Below are 18,468 nucleotides of genomic sequence, written 5' to 3'. Positions count from 1 at the left end.
AGCTGTCCAGCGTGTTAGCATGTATGGACAAAGCCGTCAGGGATGGTTCGGAGGAGATCGTCTCTCATTTTGGAACGGCTTTATTGAAAAAGAGAGCTTTGCTGTGTAATTTCACAGCTCGTTCGGTAACTCCAGCTCAGAAAGCAGATTTGCTGTTTTTCTCCTCTTTCGAACCATCTCTTCCCCCAGACTTTAGTAAAGGACCTGACTAACAGTTTGCAAGAGAAGGCAACTCAGGACCTTTTGGCCCAGTCTACAAGACGTTCGGCCGTACCTTCAACCTCTTCAGCTGCGGTTCGACCGCCGAAGAAAGTTAAGCCCTTTCGTGGGGCTCCCCCCTCGAGAGCAGCTCCTCGAGGGAGAGGGTTTTCACGAGGAAGAGCTTCCTTTAAATCAAAGCCTTCCAAGTGAGAAGCATGTCCTTCAGACACCAGTCGGAGCCAGACTGAAGTTTTTTGCGGGAGCGTGGAGAGAGAGGGACACGGACTCTTGGTCCCTCAAGATCGTGGAGCAGGGGTACAAGATCCCCTTTTTAGATCTTCCTCCTCTTTGCTACGACTCCCAGAGACCTTTCTCCATCCTATCAGGGAGAGAAGAAGAAAGTATTATTCGATCTCCTTCAACAAATGATCGAGAAAAGAGCGGTGGAACAAGTCGCGGACCTGGGGTCCCCAGGTTTTTACAACAGGATTTTCCTAGTACCGAAGCAGTCGTCAGGTTGGCGTCCAGTTCTAGATGTAAGCAGGCTCAATCTTTTCGTGGAAAAGACCAAATTCACGATGGAGACGCCTCATTCTGTTCTGGGAGCCTTGAAGACCGGCGACTGGATGGTGTCCTTAGACTTGCAGGACGCGTACTTTCACATCCCGATCCACCCTCTTTCAAGAAAGTATCTAAGGTTTGTCTTAGACAAAAAAGTGTGGCAGTTCAGAGCTATGTGTTTCGGCCTGACCACGGCTCCAATGGTGTTCACTGTAGTCATGAAGAACGTGGCGAGGTGGCTACACTCTTCGGGGATAAGAGTTTCCCTGTACCTCGACGACTGGCTGATCAGAGCGTCGTCGAGAGAGAAGTGTCTGAAGGACTTGCAGTTCACTTTAGCCCTAGCAAAGTCCCTGGGACTTCTGGTCACCTCGAAAAGTCGCATCTGACCCCAACACAGCTCCATCGTGTATCTGGGGATTCAGATGGATTCAGTGGCTTTTCGAGCGTTTTCGTCCCAGGAACGTCAGCGGCTAGGCTTAGAAAAGATCTCAGCCTTCCTAGGGAAAGAGACTTGCTCGGCGAGGGAATGGATGAGTCTGCTGGGAACCATTTCCTCGCTAGAAAGGTTTGTTTCCTTGGGAAGACTGCACCTCAGGCCTCTCCAATTTTTCCTTGCGGACGAGTGGAAGGCCAAGGAACGATCTCAATGCCATATTGAGAATATCGCTTCCGATAAAGGACCATCTAAGATGGTGGTTGGACCCTCAGAAGCTTCAGGATGGGCGTGTCCCTAAGTCTTCTGAGCCCCGACCTAGTGTTGTTCTCCGACGCTTCCATCACGGGCTGGGGAGCAACCACTAGGAGGGAAGGAATTTGTCAGGCTCCTGGAGAGGGGAACAGGTACCTTGCAATATAAATGTCAAAGAACTGGCAGCAGTATTTCTGTCCCTGCAGTTCTTCGAAAGGAGTTTGAAGAACAAGATTGTTCAGGTAAACTCGGACAATACCACAGCACTCGCTTATTTAAAAAATCAGGGAGGAACACACTCCAGAACGTTGTTTTCCCTAGCGAGAGAGATTCTGCATGTGGGCAAAGATAATAAATGTGACTATCCTGACGAGATTCATTGCAGGAGTGCAAAAACGTCAGGGCAGATCTTCTCAGTCGTCGGGAACAAATCCTACCGACGGAATGGACCTTGAACGAAGACGTTTGTTGAGACCTTTGGACGTTGTGGGACGTCCGCTGGTCGACTTATTCGCGACGTCAAGGACCAAGAGACTTCCTCTTTATTGCTCCCCGGTCCTGGATCCAGAAGCAATCGCGGTAGACGCGTTGCTTTGGAATTGGACGGGTCTAGACCTGTACGCCTTCCCACCATTCAAGATTTTGGGGAAGTCATGAGGAAGTTTGCGGCCTCAGAAGGGACGAGGTTGACCCTGATCGCTCCGATGTGGCCAGCGAGAGAATGGTTCACAGAGGTCATGTCTTTCCTTGTAGACTTTCCAAGGTTACATTGCCCTGGAGGAAAGATCTACTCAAACAGCCCTCACTTCGAAAGGTTTCACCAAAACCTCTCTGCTCTGGGTCTGACTGCGTTCAGACTATCGAAAAGTTGGCCAGAGCGAGAGGTTGTTTTCGAAAGCAGCTGCGAGAGCAATCTCACATGCAAGACGTGCTTCCACAAGAGCTGTTTACCAATCGAAGTGGTCTTCCTTCAGGGCATGGTGTAAAAAGGAGGGAGTTTCCTCTTCCTCAACCTCTGGAACCAGATAGCTGATTTTCTGCTCTTTCTCAGGAATGTGCAGAAATTAGCGGTCCCCTACCATCAAGGGATATAAAAGCATGCTTTGTCAGCGGTTTTTAAAGGCACAGAGGCCTTGACCTTTCTGACAACAAGGACATTCATGACCTTTTAAAGTCTTTCGAGACTTCGAAGGTTCCTCAAATGAGACCTCCGTCATGGAACCTTGACGTGGTTCTTAAATTCCTTATGTCAAGCCCTTTCGAACCGCTTCAGGCAGCGTCTCTTCGAAACTTGACAAGGAAGGCTCTTTTCCTAACTTCTCTTGCGACGGCTAAGAGAGTTAGTGAAATTCAAGCGTTAGTAAGTTAATGGGATTCAAGGAGACAATGCTGTCTGCTCGTTGAACCCAACTTTCTTGGCGAAGAATGAAAATCCTTCGAACCCTTGGCCGAAGACTTTCAAGATCAAGGGTATGTACAAGTCTGGTGGCCAAGAACCAGAGAGAGTCCTGTGCCCGGTCAGGGCTCTCAAGTTCTATGTATACCATAGAACAAAAGAGGTAAGAGGTCCCTCAGGTAATCTCTGGTGCTCTGTGAAGAGACCAGAGTTACCTTTATCGAAGAATGCTGTGGCTTTCTTCCTAAGGGACGTCATTAAGGAGGCTCATTCATCTTTACAGAAGACTGATTTGAGCCTCTTACGAGTGAAAGCGCACGAAGTTCGAGCTGTCGCTACCTCTCTTGCCTTCCAAAAGAACATGTCAATCAAGGACATTCTTGATTGCACCTTTTGGATGGGAGTAAACTCCGTCGTCGCCTCAAACATTACATAAGGGATGTGAGAACGATTTATGACGATTGTAATTCACTGGGGCCATACGTTTCTGCGGACACAGTCTTGGGGTCCGGAAGTAGCTCTTTCCCTATCCCTTAGTTAGGATTAGGTTAGTTTTGTTGTTGTGTTTTTAGGTTGTGGTGAGTCTTATGTGAAGATCTCCCATCCTTTAGTTAGTTTTAAGGGTTTTTTGTTTTTTTGTGAATAGTTGGTCAGGTGGTGGTCAGTTGCTTCGTTGCCCTCATATGTATGGCCTCGATGGTCTTGTCACGTTGAGGTCTCGTACCCGTTGACAGATCATCCAGAGCGCACCAGCACTACAGGTCTCCACCTGGCTGGCAACTCTGATTTAAGCAAAAGCAGCCTCAAGTGACAGTAATCACATAGTCTACTTTGCTAACAAGGTGAGGAACCAAGATGTATATCATCTACTTAATTTAAGTTTCCTAAAAAATCCTATTCTGTCTCTTCCCACCTCCGAAGGTGGGATTCAGCTATATATATATCTGTCAGGTAAGTGGCATGAACAAAATGTTATTGTTATTTATACAATTAAGTTTGTTCATACTTACCTGGCAGATATATATAATTTAAATTGCCCGCCTCCTCCCTCAGGAGACAGTGGCATTAATAAAAATATGAATAGAAAATGGGAATGGTTCCTGATATCCGCCTCCCAGCGGCGGAATGGGTACTACCACCTGGCCGCCCACTGCGTGTGCCGCAGTTTTGAAATTCTGTCGGACTTCAGAAAATACAGCTATATATATATCTGCCAGGTAAGTATGAACAAACTTAATTGTATAATAACAATAACATTTTTAACGTTACGTATACTCATTGCGTAAACGTGTACAGCCATGAACAACCGAACGAGAAACAGTTTTTTTTTTCTAAGTACAACTGAATTGGATAACATCCGTTTGGCTAGTATTTCAATCATTGTACTAGAGTACACTATTACTGTAGTTGTTGTAAATGACATTATGTAGAATAGAACTGAGATATCTAATGTATAACTTTATTCGCTCTAGATCAAAGATCAATCTTGAAATATACTGTTAAATTTAAACCTAGTTATAACTGAAGCTGAGAAAACTGTTCAAGCTGCTAATGACTATTATCGTGCATCGGCAACAAGGATAAAACTCCAGTAAACGTATGCCATCAAAGACTACCATAGATAAAATTGAGATAAAATCATTTTAATCAAAACTACTGTGCTTGAAAAAAAACATTTTACTGTTGGTTCACACCGATATAAGATAATTAATGTAAAGTTTTGTATTGTACAAATTTATCTAAAGAAAAATTGCGAACGGAATTATGTAATTTTTTTTACGGAATAAACATGCCACCAACGTATCTGTCAATGAAAAAATAATTAGTTCACAATCATGAGACATATTGAATTCATATTTCCACCTATAAACACGTTGTATAAGGAAAATAACCTTGTCTCATATAAGTATCTAGATATTTGTCTATGCTAACTAGAAACAGGAAAATTCACATCAGAATTGCGTTAAATATGGCAAAACAAACTCGTATTCACTATCAGCTGATTTAAAACCAAAACATTGGCCGCTCCGCGGAATACTGGCTTAAATTTGCCATAGTATTTTATAATACACATTTTAAACATAAATGCATGAAAACTTAATAAACAAAAAGCTGAAGTCTCATTAACAAAATGAGTTATAATTAGCTTCCAAATTAATAAAATAACACCTTACATTTTTCGGAACAGTGGCGGACAAGAACGAACATGGAAATAAAACATCCTCTGACAACGTGGAGGGTAGTTACGAAAGCTGCCTAATTTGTATCATATTTATGTACAAAAATATATTTTCATACACATTTTAAACATAAAAGCATGAACATTTATAAAATCGACACATCGATTGCTAAATTTGCACTCTTTTTAACTCTATATTTTTGGAAGAGCAGCAGGCGGCGGCTTACAAGAACGAACATGAAAAACATCCTTTTTGATAACGTGAAGGGCAATTTCAAAAGCTGCCTTAGTATCATATTTCTGTGCAGAAATAAAAATACCTTATACGTAATACATTTTCATACACATTTTAAACACAAAAGCATGAACATTTATAAAATCGACACATCGAACGCTAAATTTGCACTTTTTTTAGCTCGATATTTTCGGAAGAGCATGAAAAAGCATCCTCTTTGATAACATGAAGAGCAGTTTCAAAAGCTGCCTTTGTATCATATTTTTGTGCAGAAATAAAAATACCCTGTACATAATACATTTTCATACACATTTTAAACGTAAAAGCATGAACATTTATAAATTGACAAATCCATAGCTAAATTTGCACTTATGTAACTCGATATTTTTGGCATAGGACAGAGTCAGAGGCATATCTTTTACCCTATGTAATAACTCTCCATAAAATTGTTAATATCATTTGCATAACCTTTATGGTCTGAATGGCATTTCTTCAAATGCATGAACTCAGACATAACGGCGCTAGCGGCGCGGTTAACCAAAAATTGTGCCATAAAAATACCTTAAAATGTCTTATTTTTTTCATGAATATTTTTGACGACAGCCGTAAAACTGATTGCACTGTTAACTGTGGGCTGCCTGTACTGCCTAACTACCTTGTTGTTACTCTCTTATGACTGATTTTCTAGCTACGCTGAAAGTATTTCCTTATGTAAAGGACCTCAGGTTTGTATAGTTAGGAAATACTAATTTTTAGTGTTTTCATAAATTTCCTGGATGCCAGTCCTTAGTATTTAGTAGATTCTCTGAATTCTTATGAAACTTTTAAACCACCATTATTTGTTTTAGTATTGAATCTTGGGTGGTTAATTGGCTCGTTTCAGTCAACCCCTTTACTCATTTATTTGACATTCGTTTTCTTTGAATGCCGAAGGAAAGAAGTAGTATGTACAAGATATTAGAAGAATTAATCAGACAATCTAACCTAAAATTCAGTATTGAAGTTGTAATTGTTGATATTATGAGACTTCTTGCACTTATTCTTATTCACTTGTTTTTTAAGCACCCTTGTGAAGACTCTTATCATTTAGGTTATTAACAAGTAATTGACAGTTTTGTTTTGTAAACATTAAAGAACCATGAATAAGGTCTATATGATTAATGAGGTTGGATGAAACCAATGAAAATAAAGTATTTTATATGTATAATATTCTGTTATTGAGTTTGTAAAATTTTTATGAATGAGTAAAGGAGAATGCATGATGTCAGTTTGAAGATTGTAGTTTTTGATGAATTATTTTTTTTATATTTAAATGTAAATCATAAGACATATAGATTACAGTTTCAAAAATAAACCAGATGAAGGAAGTATCAATAGTTAATATAAAAAACAATTTTAACAGGTGTCCTTTTTACAGGAAGAAAAGTGAATGAAAGTTAGAGTATAGATATTGAGGTAATTAAGTTTACCGTAGTTTCTCAATTCTTTATAGATACGTCTACCCAGCGGAACCCCATTAGTGCAGGAGTTTAAAGCAAAAGAATCCTTGTCAGCTGTTCGTCTTTGGGTTGGCTTGAATCGCACTGATGGTTTGTCCGCTGATACCCCTATTAAACTTTCAACAACATTCCCACGTAAGACATTCTCTGAGGATGATATGGATAAACCTTTAGATTTGTTAGGTAAGTTTCAGAGCTTTTTTTTTTGTGAATTTGCAGTTTCCACAAGCAAGTTCAAACCTGTATATATGTCCTTTTATGAGGTTGAGCTGGATAATTTAAATTAGTACTTACTGATGTCCAATATATTTGTGGGATACCAATAGCTATTACTAAATAAGGTAAAGTGCCTTTCAGAGGAAAGCTAAACACTAACTATCCTGTGCTGGTCTCTACTAAGTAAATGTATAATCAGTCACCTCTCAATTAACACGAGGGTTACGGTTTTCCCAATAAGAAATAACACTAAAAAGGGGGTTACATTCCTTGACTTCGGGAACTCTGTACTTTTTTGCTAAGACAACCGAATTGGATAACAGCAACATCCATTTGCTTTTACTATTTCAACCATCATACAATAGTAAACAATTACCGTGGTTACGTTATATACGACGCTATGTAGAATATGACTGAATATATTTTGTTCCGACACGGCATACAAACCTTCGGTCCTTTTACAATAGGAAGGTACTAGCGGCAGCTGGATAGGTCGTAAGCTTTCGAACAAGGGGTTCGGTAGTTAACTGCTTGTCCCGACAGGCGCGCGCTGCGACTGGGAGGTAAACAAATCACTTTTGCTTTCGGCCTCACAGCGAGTGGACGTGTGTGTTCGACGCTCTCTGCCCGCTTCTCGTCGTTTTGCTTTCTTTGAGTATTTGGTTGTGTTTGTGTATGAATCATAATTGTAAGTACAATCATTTCCTCTTTTTTCATCCATTGTGAATTTATTATTGATCAATCATGGAATCTCCACGCCTCGCTACCCCCCGGAGATTGTGCCCGGGTACCGAAGGGCGTAAATGCGGAAAGTTCCGCTCCTTCCCTGAAATTGATCCACATATCTTGTGTGCTCGGTGTCGTGGCGCGAGTGCACCGAGCCGAGCCCTGTGAGTGTGTTGTAATTGGTCGGAGGCGCAGTGGGGCTTGTACGAAGGTAGGAAGAAGCGAAGGCCTGCAAAGGAGTCGTCGGAAAGCTCTCCCGCGACTCCTTTGGTTACGGACACTTTGTCTTCTTTCCTGCCGCCCGCTCAGCTCCCACGTTTGGCGCCTTCCCCTTCGGGGGGGGGTTTCTCTAGGTCCTTCTCCTCACCCGACCTGTCGAGTGTGGAGGAGGGCGCTAGATACCCCGATTGTCGAGTTGTACTCTGGGTCCTCTATCCGTTCGTCTTCGCGCGAGCGGGTAGAGGATCCTGCTAATCACCCGACCTTTGCTTCCTCAGGTGCGGTTGCCGCGAAGGACGACCTCGGACAGGTGTGGGCATCGTTGGGTCTGCAGGGCGTGCCGAGTGTCCGGCAGGGGCTGCTCTACCATCTCGCTGGCTCTGTGGCGGTCACGCATGCTACGGTAACGACCACCACCACGCACCCTTTCAACACCTGCTATGCTTCACCTCCTCACCTGGTGTACACCCGCACGCGGTCTCTGTCACACCAACTACATTGGTGCAGGGGCCAGTCGCCGTACCACGGGGGAGTGTGATGCCGCCGCCTGGTTTTGCCGTGCTGCTGCGACCGGACTTCGTGTGCCCGAAGAGCTCGCCCCAACCTGGACCTCCCACATGTACCTAGGATGTCTGTGCCGCTGGTCCGTTCCACCTGGACCGCCTGTACAGCCTGCCGTACCTGCCGTACCTGCCCAGCCGCTGTTCACGGGACGACGTTGCCGACCACTGCTGCCGTTTCCTGTACCTGCTCCTGCCGTCTCCACTGCTGTTCCTGTGATGCCTGCACCTGCTGACGTTGTTCCTGTTCGTGGCGCCGCTGCTCCCGATGCCCGATCTGTTCGGTCGATAGGTGCGTCTGGGCCCTGTTGCTTCGGCAACAGCAGCCCCGGCTCCGCCCTGGATGACAGATCTGACATCGGTCCTGAGGAGGTTGACGAAGAAGAAGAAGAAGAGGAGGAAGTGTCGTCGTCGTCTTCATCGTCTTCTTCGTCGTCGTCTGCCGCCTCTTCCCTTCTTCTTCTAAGGCTCCCCCGCCTAAGAAGAAGAAAGGTCGCTCCCCCCCCCCTAAGAAGTTCTCCTTCGGGAGCTTCTAAGGGCCCGTCTCGCTCCGGTGAGACGGGGGGTTCTTTCCGCTGGTCACCCTGCTCCTTCGGGGGCAGGACCCCGTTCTCTTTCTTTTCCGCAAGGAAGAAGACTACGGGGACCAGAGGAGTGCCGGCTATCACCGGCACTTCCTCACCTGCTGTTAGTGGTTCGACCACGGCAGCAGGGTCCGTCTCGGCCTCCTCATTTCTCGCGGGCGAGCAGCTGGCTACCCGGGAAGCGGACGTGACGGTCCACGACCGGCCACGGGCTGAGGCTGGGAAGAGGTCCCCCCGTTCGCCGGCGCCAGCCCACGGCTGGTGCCAGCGACGTGACGCGCCGTGAGGATACGCACGGTCTCACCGTGACAGTGGAGCTCGCCGGTCGCCTGACCGTCACTCTCACAGAGAACTATCGGGTTACGGCGACCAGCACCGCCAGCTCCTCTGACACACGAGACCGGGGCCCGCTGTCCTCGGTCCAGCCGTTCTCCACAGCGAGACGGCTCGACTAGGCCTGCAGCTAACGATCGCCACCCGGCGGGTTTGAACGATCGCCTGCAGTCTTCCAAGCCCGCTGGTTCTGCCAGCGAGCGAGGAGGGAGCGTTAGGTCTGCCTCTCCCTACCTTCAACCTCCTCGGGTTACAACCGGGATGGGGCGAGGTATTGAGGAGTGATCGTGAGGGGTGCGCCCCTCAGGATCCCACCACGACGTCCTACGTACCAGGCACGGTTCTCGGACCGGCCAGGTCGTATGCACAAGTGGCTGGATGGATGGACCGAGAGGGGTTCTGTCGCTGTTCCCCCCCTCAGCGGGGGAGGGGGGAGGGTCTCGGGAGATGCTCCTGTTCGAGGGACTGGATGGTCCTACTCCGCAGGACGCAGTAACTCCTGAGATCCAGAGGAACTTTGCCGAGGTAATTGCGCTGATTCGTCAGCACAACGACCTCGGGGAAGGATCGCCGCTCCCACCATCCGAGCCCACGTCCCGGCTCGAGTCGTTCTGGGGCCCGAAGAGGGAACCCAGACCGACGGTGGGTTTGCCGCGTTCCGAGCTTGCCGACTCAGTGCTGGACCAGGTAGAATCTCTTGTCTCCGGGACAAGACGGTTCTCTCAAGTCTGGCAGGTCGAGCAAGCTGCTTCCCCACCCTCCTCTGCTGCGACAGCGGCGTTTTTACGTGCCATCTGAGGACCCGATGCCGCCCAAACAGGTGAACCCGGAGTTAGCCAGGCTGACTCCGGGTGTGTCTCTGCAGCAGCTCCTGTCCGAGAACCTATGGTTCTCGCAGCAAGAGGCACTCGGCCTGGAATCGACTGCCATGGCAGCTTTCCAGGCCGTCTCCTGGTTAGATCTGTGGTCCCTCACAGTATCTAAGGTCGCAGCCAACTCCGGGGGAATTTCTCCCGAAGATGACTCAGGCCTTTAGGAGACTTTGTCAGTCTGGGGGAAGAGCCATCTCCTTCCTTGCCCACCAGACGGTGAACCTGTGGGCCAACCTGGTTCTCCGACGCAGGGACGCTGTCCTTACTCGGGTTTCCAGGGCGGCTGGGCGTGAAGCGGCATTGGGACTACGCAACGGACCTTTACGGAGTTCCACGTCTCTCTTCCCAGGAGAGATGGTGGACGCTGCGGTGGACAGACGGCGCACTGACGACAGTGACTGTCTGGTTCACCAGGCAGTCTCGAAGGCTTCTGGGCAGCCTCGGACTGCGGCCAAGCCAAAGAGCTCGGCTAGCGCTTCCCTCGGTGGCTAAGACGGTAGTCGCGTCGAAGCCCCGGGGAAAGACTCTGTCTTCTTCGACTTCTACAAAGGGGAGCCGTAACCAGCCCTCCTCCCAGCCCTCCTCTTCCCGAGGAGGCTCTGGGAAGAAGTCGAAGAAAGAAACGAAACGTAGGGACGGCGTTCCCCCTCACCTGCTGCCGGAAGTGGGGGGGTGCCTGGCCAGCCATTGGGCAACTTGGCAGCGCTACGGCGCCGAGACCTGGATTGTAGATGGTCCTTCGGGAGGGATATCTATTGCCCTTCGAATCTCGGCCACCCCTCACCTCCAACCCGGTCCAACAGCAGTCGTACGTTCCAGGGTCATCGAAGGACGTAGCATTGAGACAGGAGATCAAGACCATGCTGAGCAAGAGAGCTGTAGAAATCGTCACGGATCAGTCACCGGGCTTTTACAGTCGACTCTTCCTGGTGGAAAGTCTACGGGAGGCTGGCGCCCGTGATAGATCTCTCTCCTCTGAACGGTTTGTTCGCCAGACCCGGTTCACGATGGAGACGGCACGTTCCGTGCTCGACTCCATCAGGGAGAACGATTTCATGCTTTCAGTGGACTTGAAGGATGCGTATTTCCAAATACCCATTCATCAGTCCTCCAGAAAGTACCTCCGCTTCATCCTCGATGGGACGGTGTACCAGTTCAGGGCACTTTGCTTCGGTCTCTCAACCGCCCCACAGGTGTTCACGCGAGTGTTCACTCTGGTGTCTGCTTGGGCCCATTCGCACGGGATACGTCTGATGAGGTATCTCGACGATTGGTTAGTCCTGGCGAGCTCCCGCTCGCAGTTGCTACAGGACAGGGATCGACTGCTCGAGTTCTGTCGCGATCTGGGGATCGTTGTGAACTTCGAAAAGTCCGATCTCGAGCCCAAGCAGGAGGATGAAGTACCTGGGTATGCTGATCGACACGGTAGCAGGGCGAGTCTTCCCCGCAGACTCGCGGATCAGCAGATTCAGGGAGGCAGCCAACCAGTTCCTGTCTCGGCAGGAACAGGTAGCTCAGCGATGGCAAGTCGTGATCGGACACCTGTCGTCACTCGAGAAGTTAGTCCCTCACGGGCGTCTTCACCTGCAGTCTCTCCAGTGGAGACTAAAGGAGAGTTGGTCACAGGCGACGGATCCCCCAAGCTTTCCAGTGTCACTGACACCGGAGGTGAGGCAGGACCTAGCCTGGTGGCTGGACGACAGGAACCTCTTAAGAGGAGTTGCCTCTGCGCACTCCTGGACATGCAGCTGTTCTCAGACGCATCGACCGAGGGATGGGGCGCACACCTGGAGGAGTTGCTGACTTCAGGAGTGTGGGACGAGAACGACAAGCACCTTCACATCAATGTACTGGAACTCAAGCAGCGTTCCTCACTCTCCAAGAGTTTCCAGGACCGCTTGATGGGACACTCAGTGGTGTTGATGTGCGACAACACCACGGTAGTGGCCTACGTCAATAAACAGGAGGGGGCCTAGTGTCTCTCCCGTTGTACCAGTTGACTCGGCAGGTGCACGAGTGGGCCGAGGCACACTCAATAGAGCTGTCGGCACGCTACATTCCAGGGAAGAGGAATGTAGTAGCAGACACGCTCAGCCGTCGGGATCAGGTGATAGGGACCGAGTGGTCTCTACACCAGGACGTGGCGGAAAGGCTCTTCGACCTGTGGGGGCGACCAGTCGTGGATCTGTTCGCCACCCGGCACAACAGAAAGCTTCAGGTTTTCTTCTCAGCCGTGCCGGACCCATGGGCAGCTGCAGAGGACGCTCTTCAACACCCGTGGGACAACCTCTTCGTCTATGCCTTTCCCCCGTTCAGCCTGATTCGCAAGGTGATCAGTCGAGCACTGGTCACCCCGAATCTCAGGATGATCCTGGTGGCTCCCAAATGGCCACAGGCCATTTGGTATCCGGACCTGCTGGCTCTTCTCGCAGGAGAACCGAGAGAGATTCCCCCTTGGCACAACCTTCTTTTCGCCCAGCCCACACGTCGAGCGGTACCCACGAGCAGTCCAGTCCCTACGACTTCACGGCTGGCTGTATCCACCATCTCTTGCGAACGAGAGGCTTTTCTCGTAGCGCAGCAACAGAGATGGCTGGAAACGTCCGTCAGTCCTCTGCAGCTGTGTACCAGGGGAAGTGGGCCGTCTTCTGTGGTTGGTGTCGTAGACGGGGTCTATCTCCTCTCAGAGCCACTCTTCAGCAGGTAGCGGATTTCCTCGTTTTTCTTCGCCGAGAGAAGCTCCTCTCAGTACCCACAGTTAAAGGATATAGAGCAGCACTGGCGCTCGTCCTAAAACTGAGGGGACTGGACATCTCGAACTCGTTCGAGATCTCCTTGCTTATGAGGAGCTTCGAAAGGTCTTGCCCACCCAGGGAACTCAGGCCCCCTGCGTGGGATGTGACTCTCGTCCTTAGGAGTTTGACTCGAACGCCGTTCGAGCCACTCCGAGAGTCGTCAGACAGGGATCTGACCCTCAAGACCCTCTTCTTGCTGGCCCTGGCATCGGCGAAGAGAGTAGGGGAACTTCATGGTCTTTCCTATGATGTACGACACTCCAGGGGATGGGGATCTGTGACGCTCGATTTCGTCCCGAACTTCGTTGCGAAGACTCAGAAACCGTCGGTCCCTGACGACAGGTTCGAGTCCTTCACGATTCCCTCCCTAATGGACTTCACCGATAATGATGCGGATGAGATGCTGCTTTGTCCTGTGAGGGCGCTACGGCGCTATCTGAAGAAAACTCGACACCTCAGGCCTGAGTGTCGACGCCTCTTCGTTAGCACCGGGGTAACCAAGAAAGAAGTATCCAAGAACACTCTTTCATTCTGGCTGCGTGAGGTCATCAGGAGGGCGTATGAGGCTGATGGTAGTGACGACATCCGTACGTCCCGTCCGAGAGCTCACGAAGTCAGAAGTATTGGCCCCTCGTTGGCGTTTCGTAAGAACTTCTCCGTGGCGCAGGTCCTGAAGGCAGGGGTCTGGTCTAACCAGACTACCTTTACGTCCTTCTACCTTCGGGATATTGCCCACAGGTCCTTGGATACCTTTTCCCTTGGGACCCGTGGTGGCTGCTCAACAAGTTGTGTAGCTAACCCAGACCCCCTCGCAGGCTGAAACAGCATCGAGTCCTGGTGTGACTGTGTGGATGGATGTGTGAGTGAGTGAGTGACTGGCTCCCTCTTCCCATCTTTTCCTCCTCCTCTACCTGTGGGCAGAGGGCCACGGTCGTCACTACGCTGGATGAGGACGAGAATGCAGGTGAGCTATATGACAGAGCCCCATCCTATCCCTTTCACTAGGGATAGGAGCAGAATATCCACCACTTCCTCCTACAAGGTAAGGGGGGGGAAGTGGATGCCTACAAGAGTCAAACCCATGACTTTATATTTGCTCCTGTACAGGAACAAGTTCTTACATTGCTGGTACGAAGAGATACGCTTGCCTCTCTCTTAGTACTCGGTCCAGAGGTCTGACCATTGATCCTGCGGTGCACACCCCGATCAATCGGACAGAGGCTTGGATCCCTCCCTCGCTCTTACGACCAGGGAGACTTCCAAGGTTGGGCGAACACCAGTCGTTCACAAAAGACTCAGATTCCTCCCACCAAGAAGTGAGTCTTCCTATTGTAAAAGGACCGAAGGATTTGTATGCCGTGTCGGAACAAATGACAATTTGTCCAAAATTGCATTTTTCCTAACTATACAAACCTGAGGTCCTTTTAACACATGTCCCACCTCATGCCACCCCTCACTCTGCAGTTTTTGCTTGGGCCAAAAGCAAAGTGATTTGTTTACCTCCCAGTCGCTGCGCGCGCGCCTGTCGGACAAGCAGTAACTACCGAACCCCTTGTTCGAAAGCTTACGACCTATCCAGCTGCCGCTAGTACCTTCCTATTGTAAAAGGACCTCAGGTTTGTATAGTTAGGAAAAATGCAATTTTGGACAAATTGTCATTTTATGTAAGCTTGTATACAATGAAAGCAAGTGAAAATAGCAAATGGAATCTCGTCTTTTTTTTAACATAATAATCATGCTGCCAACGCAATCTGTTAACGAAAAAAATAATTTAATTCACAATGAGACTTAGTCAAGTTATATTTTGACTTAAAAATTTGTTGTATAATGAAAAATGACCATGAATCTTATAAGTAAAGTAGCTAGATATTTGTTTATGCTAACTAGAAGCAAGAAAATTTGCAAAGGATTGCGGTAAATACGGCGAAATAAACTCGTATTCGCCATCAGCTGATTTCCAAACTAAAACATTAACGGCTATGTTATTATTTTATAAATACAATTATATAAGAATACACTCAATATTATTGGATACAGTGTAGAAATGTTTAACTTTTTAAAAGTTTCGTGGAAAAGATGCATATTATTTGTTACGTTTGTAATTATACGTAGCCATTAGCAGCCAGACATCGCTCAATTATGCCGATGTCGGAAGGAAGCTGATTCTTGTTTTGTGTCCACTTATTTATTTATTTATTTATTTTTATTGAATTATCACAGTCAGAATGTTATGAACCTCAAGAATTGACTTATATTAATTACTGTACCGTACATGTTGTATTGAGTATGCTGTAGGCTAGGCTACTGTATTTGTATGTATACGATATACCATAGTATATGCTAGGCTAGGAGGACGAAAAAGGAAAACGGAAAAATCTTTCGCACTATTGATAAATAATTAAATACATACAGTGAACTGTGCTGTTTTTATGTTGACGGCCGTCGTCTGCTGAACTGATGTGTGGGTGATTTGAAAACAACGCTTCGGCACCAATTTGCATTTAATTGAAAGATTAATAAACATTACCTTAATATAATTTATCTAGCCCTAAATCCCCAAAAACCGTACCAAAATTTACCACATTGGCAACCCTGTTACCTCCTATTCTGTCCGCCAGTTGGCAACACTGTCGTTGACAGATACAAAAACCTTCCCTCAAATCAGTTGTTAACGAGCGCTCCGTGTTGTTTACATCACGGCCGCTCTTTATAAATTTCCTTAAACATTTTGTGCCTTTAAAGCTTCATTATTTGTTAAATGAGACTTTATGTGAATACCACTCACGCATTACATCACGAAATAGTGAATTAACTTTGATTTCTGTTGTGGTTCTTATCTTAAATACGGAACTTTTGCGCGACCCGGAACTACTGACCTGTCCAATTCTACTATGGATTGCCAAGAAATTACGATGCTTCCTTCTGCCAGCAACATCAGGAACTGCCCGGTTTGTGGGACAAGGATGAGTAGCAGGGAGTATGAACCCCATGACATTTGTAGCTCTTGTCGTGGACAGGTTTGTAACTTGACTTCTCGTTGTGACGTATGTAAGCCCTGGTCTGACGAGGATATGACTGCTCATATGAAACGCCAAACAATCTTGCAGCGTAAAAGATCGTTAAGGAGAAAAAGAAATTGATTGCTAGAACTGTAAGATCCTAACGAATTCTTTGACTTGGGCGCTCATGGTTTTGGCTCTTCGGTTTCGGTATCGTACGACTCCGATTCCGAATTAATTGATGCTTTGCCCCCTGTACAACCGGTAATTAGTGAAGTTATTTCTGATGTAGATTCAAAGATTTTGGCAATGGAAAACTACCTGGAAACAAATTTTAAGAAATTACAGCTTAGTCTAGATAGAGATATTTCAGCTAAGTTTAACAATCTGTCAGAGAATTTTCAAGAAGCCTTTACTAGAATGTCTAACACTCTTTTAGATTCATTTTCAGCTCCTCGTCAGGTACCTGTCGACAGCACCATGGGTAACGGTGCGACAGATACCCCGGCTTGTGAACCCCGTCGTGGCGAAGGCCTAGGGGGGATCCGGTCCGGGCAGGTGCCTAACGAATCTTTACCCAACGTGTCCCCTGTTAGTCCCGTAACAGTGCCAAAGGGCGCTTATTAGGAGAAGGAGGGAGGGATATTAGTGTCAGACCTAAGATAGCTAGTCGTCAGGATTTTACTTCAGGGGAAGTTTCTAAGTGAGGATCTGACAATGATGATGATGATGACGCGGATTCGTGTGATATTGATGTTTCCTCGAATGGATGTCATGATGTAGAATTCAAGAAACTTTTTGATTTAATTTTGAGTTTTCTTCCTCAGGCGAGGCCTAAAGAGCAGAAGCAGCCTCCGCCTCGTTGTATTACAGAAGGGATTTTCTTGACGGTCCTTCCCGGTCACGGGAATTTTTACGTTTTCCCTTTTGCCAGAGGTTCGCGAGAGTGAGGGCGGACGTTGCCGCTAAACTTTCGAAGGTGATCGGGGAAGGGAAGAGGAAGCTCTCTTCTCTTCTACGACACCGGAGAGGAGTTGACCAGGTGGCAGATGATTCTTCATTCTCTCGACCCCCCAAGCCAAATCCTGATTTTGTCCGACTTTCAAGTCAACCCTTGCCTTCTAAGGCTTCGGTCTCTGTCTCAATTGAAGATTTTATTGCTATGGAGTCTGTTATGAGCTCCTTACAAGAAGCTCAATCCTTCAATATGTGGGTCCTCGGAGGGCTTTTAATGTATATCAAGGACTCCGGGTTTTTGTTCCTTCTGATGCTCCTCTTTTTGATTAAATTCTGCTCATCCATTTCAATCGCTTCTGTACATCGGAACAAGCTTGCTGCTTCAATGCAGGCCTTTCTTGTTTCTCTAAGGTGTAACCTGTATTTGTCGCAGTTACCCTCCTCTGTATCGGAGATTCAGAGAAACCCAGTCTGTTGTCCTCTTCTCATTTTGGCGAGTTTCCTTTTCGATATTTCTGTGCTTTCTGAGGCTTTGAAGGAACATCAAGGTGATGCCTCTTCCCAAGCTCACTGGGCCTTATCAAGAGCTTTTTCCTCTGGTCTTCCTTCCGTTCCTTCAAGGAGTAAGCGTAAGTTTAGGACCAGATCTGCCTTACCTTTGCTCCATCCCCAAGCAACCTCCTTCTGGCCTTTTTCCTTTTTCCAGAGTACATCTCAGGTTGCTGGTGCCTCTATTTCATCCTCTGGTGCTCACCCTTTGAAACGGCGGGAGAGGTTCTTGGCGTGGCTCTAAGGGCAGAGAAAGAGCTCAACCTCCGGAGGACCTTCTTCTTCTTCTTCTTCTTCTTCCTTGTCTATACGTAAGAATTTTCGGAAGTAGGAGTCATCCCCACCTCGCCTGGAGACCACAGTAGGAGCTTGTCTCTCCCGCCCATTGGTCAGCTTGGCAGGGAGAGCGGTGGATGCTTGGGTGGTGGAGGTCCTGAAGGAAGGTTACGAGATCCCTTTTGTTTCCAGACCTCCACTTTCCAATCGTCCTCGTCGAGTTCAGCAGTTATTCCCTTCACTCAATCAGGGGTCAAACCATGGAGAAGGAGCTTTCGGCCCTCTTGGAGAAGGATGCCATAGAGCGAGCTCCTCCTTCTCCAGGGTTTTACTCTCGGATGTTTTGTAGTTCTAAGGCCTTCTGGTGCCTGGCGCCCCATCATAGATCTTTCGGTTTTGAACAAGTTCATTCTAAAGTCCAAGTTCAGGATGGAGACGGTCCCAGACTGTTCTTTCATCCGTCAGGAGGGGGGACTGGATGATTTCCATCGATCTGCAGGATGCTTATCTGCAAATCCCATCCATCCAAGAAGCAGACCTTACTGGGTTTTCACGACTCGGAAGTTTTCCAGTTCAAGACCCTTGTTTCGGCCTCACCACTGCTCCACAGGTCTTTCCAT

General features: G+C 47.7%; 1 protein-coding gene across 2 annotated transcripts in view; it reads left to right on the top strand.

Annotated features, from left to right (window-relative positions):
- LOC135212147 (UBX domain-containing protein 1-like) overlaps positions 1–7,070 on the top strand; it is a 178,873-nt gene extending 171,803 nt beyond the window's left edge. For both annotated transcript variants that reach the window (XM_064245559.1, XM_064245558.1), the window contains one exon: positions 6,756–7,070. In XM_064245559.1, the coding sequence (XP_064101629.1) occupies positions 6,756–7,049 (294 nt within the window). In that variant the 3' untranslated portion in view covers positions 7,050–7,070. The remainder of the gene's footprint in view (positions 1–6,755) is intronic.
- Positions 7,071–18,468: the final 11,398 nt, after the last annotated feature.

Source organism: Macrobrachium nipponense, chromosome 40 (assembly GCF_015104395.2).
Source record: "Macrobrachium nipponense isolate FS-2020 chromosome 40, ASM1510439v2, whole genome shotgun sequence".
In the NCBI taxonomy this organism is placed as follows: domain Eukaryota; kingdom Metazoa; phylum Arthropoda; class Malacostraca; order Decapoda; family Palaemonidae; genus Macrobrachium; species Macrobrachium nipponense.
The sequence above is the reverse complement of the archived record's forward strand: the minus strand, read 5'-3'. Positions and strand labels throughout refer to the sequence as shown.